At 44.9% G+C, this 7,500-nt stretch overlaps 1 protein-coding gene across 3 annotated transcripts in view; it reads left to right on the top strand.

The window, feature by feature from the left end:
* Positions 1-2,044: 2,044 nt before the first annotated feature.
* crmp1 (collapsin response mediator protein 1) overlaps positions 2,045-7,500 on the top strand; it is an 11,358-nt gene continuing 5,902 nt past the window's right edge. Inside the window, exons 1-10 of one of the 3 annotated variants that reach the window (XM_030787941.1) lie at positions 2,045-2,405; positions 2,709-2,749; positions 3,927-4,015; positions 4,380-4,564; positions 4,864-5,028; positions 5,171-5,232; positions 5,327-5,407; positions 5,744-5,812; positions 7,088-7,208; positions 7,342-7,498. In XM_030787941.1, the coding sequence (XP_030643801.1) occupies positions 2,045-2,405; positions 2,709-2,749; positions 3,927-4,015; positions 4,380-4,564; positions 4,864-5,028; positions 5,171-5,232; positions 5,327-5,407; positions 5,744-5,812; positions 7,088-7,208; positions 7,342-7,498 (1,331 nt within the window). Of the gene's footprint in view, positions 2,417-2,708; positions 2,750-2,905; positions 2,954-3,926; positions 4,016-4,379; positions 4,565-4,863; positions 5,029-5,170; positions 5,233-5,326; positions 5,408-5,743; positions 5,813-7,087; positions 7,209-7,341; positions 7,499-7,500 lie in introns of those variants that run through there. The other 2 variants (XM_030787942.1, XM_030787943.1) reach the window with 2 other exon arrangements.

Below are 7,500 nucleotides of genomic sequence, written 5' to 3'. Positions count from 1 at the left end.
GCTTTCTGGTATTATAAAAAAAAATTAAGAGAGTCTGCGGCATACAGAAAACTGAGGTGTCGAAACTACGCCTGCCACAGTTGTAACACTATCTCTAAATCTGAAGGAATCGCTAAAACTCTTTTATGCTTTGATTTTAGTTTGCTAAAATGTAGACTTACTCGTTTACGGAAGAGCCGTAGGGGCTGTGTCGTCATACAACTGATGATTCTGACAATTTATGAATTGTAAATAAAGTCCTTGCTCCTGTCCATGTCAACCGCTTGACCTGAGAGACTGAACACACGCTCCCTCAGCACACAAGTGGCCGAGATAGCGTCACTGCCCATGAGTGGTGCAATTGGGTAACAGTAAAGCCTCTTAAATAGCCTCGGAATCTGATTGGCTTTTGCTTTATGCCGCACGGCATTGCTGGGGGTCGCTAGCGGGAGAAAAGAGGAGACGGGGGACTCGTACAATAGAAACTTTTATACGGATTTTTCCCAGATAGATACGTAAATGTACTCTCGACACATGCTTAACACACTGCAAAAATCCACAAACAAATTCGCTACAGTTGGATGATTTTTTCCTGAACACTCAGAGTGTATTCACTCTTGGGAGTTTGCTGGACAAATTTCATCTGTGTCACTAATTTTAGCTGGCAGACGGCTAGATCCTAGCAAAGTGAGAAATGACTTGATTAAGCAGTGCAATGCTAAAAACTGGTCCAGCAGATCATGTCAAGTGAATATCCTGCCTTCTAGAACAGCATGACATGTAAACGTGTTTTTTACTGGGATCGATAGCAAGCGTTTCAAGTCATTATAGACAGAGTTGGAAGTTTATTAATAAGCTAGACTTTTACCAGCGAAACGCTTTTTACCTTACTTAAATAATAGTACTCTCACAAAAGTTTATATAGTGTACTTTTTTGAATGAGAGGAGCCCCTGCGCTTCGCAGCATACCTCACAGTGCAGTGATGATCTGATCTCATTCCAAAAATGTTTGAGTGTAACGGGCGTGATCTGCCTGGAACTCAAAGGTTAAATGCCGCCCCAGGGTCAGTCAATACTACTTCTGACGCACCTTTTATAGCAAAGGACACATAAAGCCTACACTTATGTAGTATACCTATTTATGTAGCATATCTATCTATCTATCTATCTATCTATCTATCTGTCTGTCCGTCTGTCTATCCATCTATCTATTTTTCTGTAATCACGTCTCCTATAGCTCACCGCTCATCTACGTATGTAAATTTGATTTCAGGGGAGCTTGTAGGATTTGCTGTAGGAGTATGATCATTCTTTGAACCAAGAATACAGTTGCTGATGCCTTGACAAAATCGATCTCTGGATTGCGTACGGTTTCTTATGACGGTCTTGGTGTACAAACCGTGGTGCTGAAAGACAGCTCCACAACAAGCAACACGTTCATTCGAAACCGCAACCGCTGTGGTATTGCAGGGTGACTCGTAAAACATTTTACCCATCACATTTAACCTTGACAGTTTTCAACTGATATAATAGACAAAAGCATCTGCAACAGAATCAGTTATTAACGCAACATCACGCAGTCTGCTCGAGGTTCAACCGGCCCACTGCTGCATGGAGTGCGCCAACTGTCGCATTAGAGAGCCGGCTGGCCCAACTTAATCCCCTCTGCATTACGAAACAGCTGGTGCAGATGCAGAGTTCACAAACAGTTAAACACAATCTTGCTGTGTTTAAATGTTTTGAGTCCGGTGTTTAATATGTGACGTACATACAATATTATTTGAATTTATTTGACTTTAGGACCGAGTTGTCTGCGTGCCAAGGCATGAATAGTTAAATAGAATTCGCTGATTCTGGGGCGTGTTACCGTTATCGCCGTTGTATTGTCGAAAGTAGAGCACTGCATCACTTAAGCACGCTCATCCCTGCACAGCTGTGTTGTCCTGTTGACATATCACACAGCGATCTCGCCGACGCAGCGCCGGTAAACTTCGCCTGACCTGATTCAGGAGCCGCCCAAGTTTCCCCATTATTTATTTTGTAAAAGGTGTTGACGCCTGTGGAAATGTCTGACTGCAGGCGCCAGTGGAACCGGGAGGACGAGCTCCCAGTTTATTTGGCGAGACCCGTTACAACGGGACCGAACCAACGGCAGAAATCTTACGGGATGTTCAGTTCTGTGGAGGGGGCATTTGATAGTAAGACCATTGATTTTGATTCTTACGCGGTAGGGAGGAAGGGGAGTCGGACACCGAGAAGCGGCAGCAGAGAACGCATCCTGGATAGAGAATATTTTTGCCAAACGGCCAACGAAGCCGGCGACAATCGCGGTGGGTCCATAATCAGCTCACAGGGCGATCAAGACAACGGACGCCCGAGAGCGGGGATACTGCAGCCGCCTGGGACAGATAACCATACTTCACAAGATAACGGGCAGGTATGCGAGTCATTTATACAGATCGTTTAAGATTCGGAAGTTCGGTTTTTAAAGTAAATTGGTTCCATTCATGATTTCATAATATTTGTCCAAAATGTGTCAGAGAGTGGCAACAGTGTTCGTTGGATAATCACGACCCACAGATTATCTTGGCTGCTTTTCATTTATGCTAATTATACCCCGAAATCTCACTCTGGTCATATTTGTTGTACCGTTCGCCCAACCATTCCTTGCAGAATTCCACACTATCGGCTGCTTCGTGTGTCATTTTCTTACTGCCCACACAAATCACGTGAGGGGGCGCTCCAGCTCCTCCGTGGAACACGAAACACGGTTACACACGCTCATTCGCCCAGGAACAGGCGCTCATCTTGCGCACAGACAACGGCGGCGGACATTCCGTACAGTAGTTGGTCATTCAGTGTAGCAAGGGTAAGTGGTTGCTGTTCATCCCGTGAGACTGGTGGCGTCATCGGCTTGCCGGAGAGGATGTCTGGGACGGGCTATGAGGGAAGAAATAATGTCCCGCACATAACGGTAAGACGTTAACGGGCCTGACAGTAAGACACTCACAGTGGGTCCCTAATCCTCCTAGTCACCGCAAATACATTCTCCCTCTGAAACGAGCAGAGACTACATTTTTAGAGACCCGACAAAGTGAAGGTTGTGCCTGCAGCCTCACTCAGCATGAGTACCAGCCAACAGGGATGTGACCATTTCAGACACAGTGTACCAAACCAAGCGCACATTCCAGGCACGGGTAGGGCTCTGTAGCTGTGATGAAGAGATTTGCCCTACTGCGATTTTTAATCGACTGGAATATGGGACAAAGGAATGGGGTGGTCCGGTTTCCGACGCACCAGTCACCCGTCTGCGTAGATCATGTTTTAAAGCGCAAGTCCTAACAGATATGGTCGAGTGTGAGATGCAACAGGGTCGCAGTACGGACTGTATCGCAACACTGTGAGGGGGGCGGTGGCCATCCGGAGCCACAACGACGTCTTTGTTATCGGATTGTTAATAGGCGTGTGGTAAAATACACTCTTTTCGAATAAAAGTCTTTGTCTTTTAATCAACAGTCTTTGTGATCCACTGTCGTATTGATACCATCACGAATATTTTAATTTAAACTACACATTTTTACACCAGTCAGCCAACAATCAGCATAAATGGCCACACACGTGCTAGCTCAAAAGGACCAGGAGTCTGGCACTGTTATTTCTGTTGTTCTGTTAGCCAGGAGAGCTTTTTTGTTATTTCTGTTGTTCTGTTAGCCAGGAGAGCTTTTTTGTCCTTTGATGACATACTGTTTCTTTTGCTTGGCTGGAGGACCCCACCATGTTCAGCCAACAGAGCTTCAGCAGACTGCTTCAAAAAAACATTTTTAATTTTATCAGGTTATGCATTCTCCAAGAAACAAAAAATTTTGATATTTTAACTTTGGTATACTAATGCCCTTTCTCTCTCTCTCTCTCTCTCTCTCTCTCTCTCTCTCTCTCTCTCTGTCTAGAGTGAGCAGTTGTTGATCAGAGGAGGTCGGGTGATTAATGATGACCAGTCCGTCTATGCTGATGTTTCCGTGGAGAATGGCGTGATAAAGTAAGCGAATCGGCAGTCTTGCAGCGCTCTTTAATGTTGCATTCACACATACGTCTCCTTCTTTCAGTCTAAAACCTTAGTGTAGGCCTGTATGTCTTGTGATCTTCTTTGTATCGTTGATATTACAATATTACTTAAATACCAATCAGATAATACTTTTTTACATGTTATAGGCTATAGACCAGTATGCTCTATTCAGTAAAATTTAGCAAGACAAGTGTAGTCAGGTGTAGTCCTCTACACCCATACACACACTGTTACTGAGAGACAGTTGAGCTTAAACCTGCCCAGTCCTCTAAGTCAATCCTGATTTTGTCCTCAGTCTGTCGCTCACTCTCTCTGTATTCCTGCATATCCACTGAAGACAGGTGGGGGAGAACCTGACCGTGCCTGAGGGGGTGAGGGTGATTGAAGCTAATGGTCGCATGGTGATCCCTGGGGGAATTGATGTCAACACCTGCTTTCAGAAGCCTTACCTGAGTACCGTGCCCGTGGATGACTTCTTCCAGGGCACCAAGGCCGCTGTGGCAGGGGGCACCACCATGATCAGTGAGTCTAGAGAAAAGAAAAAACACTACCATCAAAATCAGGTGATATGAAAATTAAAGATAATGTCAGCAACAGGAATAAGACACAAGAAGCAGATTCTTCCCATACTCTTCTGTGAACAACATAGCTATTTTAGTCACAAACATCAGTAAACAGACAAAAGTACCTTTGATTTAACGTTCACCAGGTTAAATGGCACTACATCTCTGACGCCAGTGCCAAACACCAGTCTGTGGTGCTTGTTAGTAACGTTTTAGAGCTTTTGACCACACCCTGACTCTGAACCTTGCTCTCTGCAGTTGATCATGTGACTCCCCAGCCGGGGGACAGCCTGCTGGAGGCGTTTGAGAGATGGCAGGAGGTGGCAGACAAGAGGGTGTGCTGTGACTACTCTCTCCATGTGGACATCCCTCAGTGGCATAATGGGGTTAAAGAGGAGCTGGAGCTACTTGTACAGGAGAAAGGTGAATCACATTCTGTTCTCATATCTAGACATATGTCAACCGTTCTCTCTCTCTTTCTTTCTTTCTTTCTCTCTTTCTTTCTTTCTTTCTTTCTTTCTTTCTTTCTTTCTTTCTTTACATTGTGTTCCTCTCATTCCTATAGGAGTCAATTCATTCCAAGTGCACATGGCCTACAAGGATTTGTTACAGATGACTGACTCTCAGGTTAGCATTATGCTGAAAACTCAACATGTGTTACACATTCTGTTTACCAGTATCATTAACAAAACCTTGAACAGCCTTTCTGCCCTGTCTTCAGCTGTATGAGGCTTTTTTGGCTCTGAAGGAAATGGGGGCTGTGGTTTTGGTGCACGCTGAAAATGGAGATCTCGTTGCACAGGTGAGTGTTTCACGGTAGCAATTATAGATTATTCTGCCAAACCTGTGCCAGTGTCATGACTGCCCTTTGTCAATGTAATCCCAAACATTCAGCCAGTGTTATCACTGCCCTTTGTCAGTGTAATCCCAAACATTCAGCCAGTGTTATCACTGCCCTTTGTCAGTGTAATCCCAGACATTCAGCCAGTGTCATCACTGCCCTTTGTCAATGTAATCCCAAACATTCAGCCAGTGCTATGACTGCCCTTTGTCAGTGTAATCCCAAACATTCAGCCAGTGCCATGACTGCCCTTTGCCCTTTCTCAGTAAACATGTGGTCATTTTCTCTTTCTTTCAGGAGCAGAGTAAAATCCTTGGTATGGGTATCACAGGACCAGAGGGTCATCCTCTGAGTCGACCTGAGGAGGTGAGAGCTTTAACCACAGAAGAATCCACTAGCATCACAAACAGCCAAACACTCATTAACCACAGAAGAATCCACCAGCATCACAGTCAAACACTCATTAACCACAGAAGAATCCACCAGCATCACAGTCAAACACTCATTAACCACAGAAGAATCCGTCAGCATCACAAACAGCCAAACACTCATTAACCACAGAAGAATCCTCCAGCATCACAAACACTCAAACACTCATTAACCACAGAAGAATCCACCAGCATCACAAACAGTCAGACACTCATTAACCACAGAAGAATCCACCAGCATCACAAACAGCCAAACACTCATTAACCACAGAAGAATCCACCAGCATCACAAACAGTCAAACTCTCATTAACCACAGAACAATCCACCAGCATCACAGTCAAACACTCATTAACCACAGAACAATCCACCAGCATCACAGCCAAACACTCATTAAACACAGAAGAATCCACCAGCATCACAAACAGCCAAACACTCATTAACCACAGAAGAATCCACCAGCATCACAAACAGTCAAACACTCATTAACCACAGAAGAATCCACCAGCATCACAGTCAAACACTCATTAAACACAGAAGAATCCACCAGTATCACAAACAGTCAAACACTCATTAACCACAGAAGAATCCACCAGCATCACAGTCAAACACTCATTAACTACAGAACAATCCACCAGCATCACAGCCAAACACTCATTAAACACAGAAGAATCCACCAGCATCACAAACAGCCAAACACTCATTAAACACAGAAGAATCCACCAGCATCACAAACAGCCAAACACTCATTAACCACAGAAGAATCCACCAGCATCACAAACAGCCAAACACTCATTAACCACAGAAGAATCCACCAGCATCACAAACAGCCAAACACTCATTAACCACAGAAGAATCCACCAGCATCACAAACAGCCAAACACTCATTAACCACAGAAGAATCCACCAGCATCACAAACAGTCAAACATTCATTAACCACAGAAGAATCCACCAGTATCACAAACAGTCAAACTCTCATTAACCACAGAACAATCCACCAGCATCACAGTCAAACACTCATTAACCACAGAACAATCCACCAGCATCACAGTCAAACACTCATTAAACACAGAAGAATCCACCAGCATCACAAACAGCCAAACACTCATTAACCACAGAAGAATCCACCAGCATCACAAACAGCCAAACACTCATTAACCACAGAAGAATCCACCAGCATCACAAAATGATCTTATCAGTTTTTTGTCTAACAGTTGGAGTCAGAGGCTGTGTTTCGTGCCATCACCCTTGGCAACAGGGTCAACTGTCCTATTTACATCACTAAAGTGATGAGCAAGAGTGCAGCTGACATTGTGACCCAGGCCCGAAGGAAAGGTAGGTGTGTGTGTGTGTGGGGGGGGGGGGGGGGGGGGGGGGGTTCTGCTTTACATGTAGATTTTAATGTGAGTAATGCTTTGGCAGATCTCATCTCCAGTCATACACATTCTCAATGTGTCTCTTCCCAAAGGCTCTGTTGTGTTTGGTGAACCAATCACGGCCAGCCTCGTCACTGATGGTTCACATTATTGGAGCAAGAACTGGGCCAAGGCTGCCGCCTACGTGACCTCCCCGCCCCTCAGCCCTGACCCCACGACTCCTGATTACCTCCACTCTCTGCTCGCATGGT

Source organism: Chanos chanos, chromosome 11, assembly GCF_902362185.1.
Source record: "Chanos chanos chromosome 11, fChaCha1.1, whole genome shotgun sequence".
Classification (NCBI taxonomy): Eukaryota; Metazoa; Chordata; class Actinopteri; order Gonorynchiformes; family Chanidae; genus Chanos; species Chanos chanos.
The sequence above is the reverse complement of the archived record's forward strand: the minus strand, read 5'-3'. Positions and strand labels throughout refer to the sequence as shown.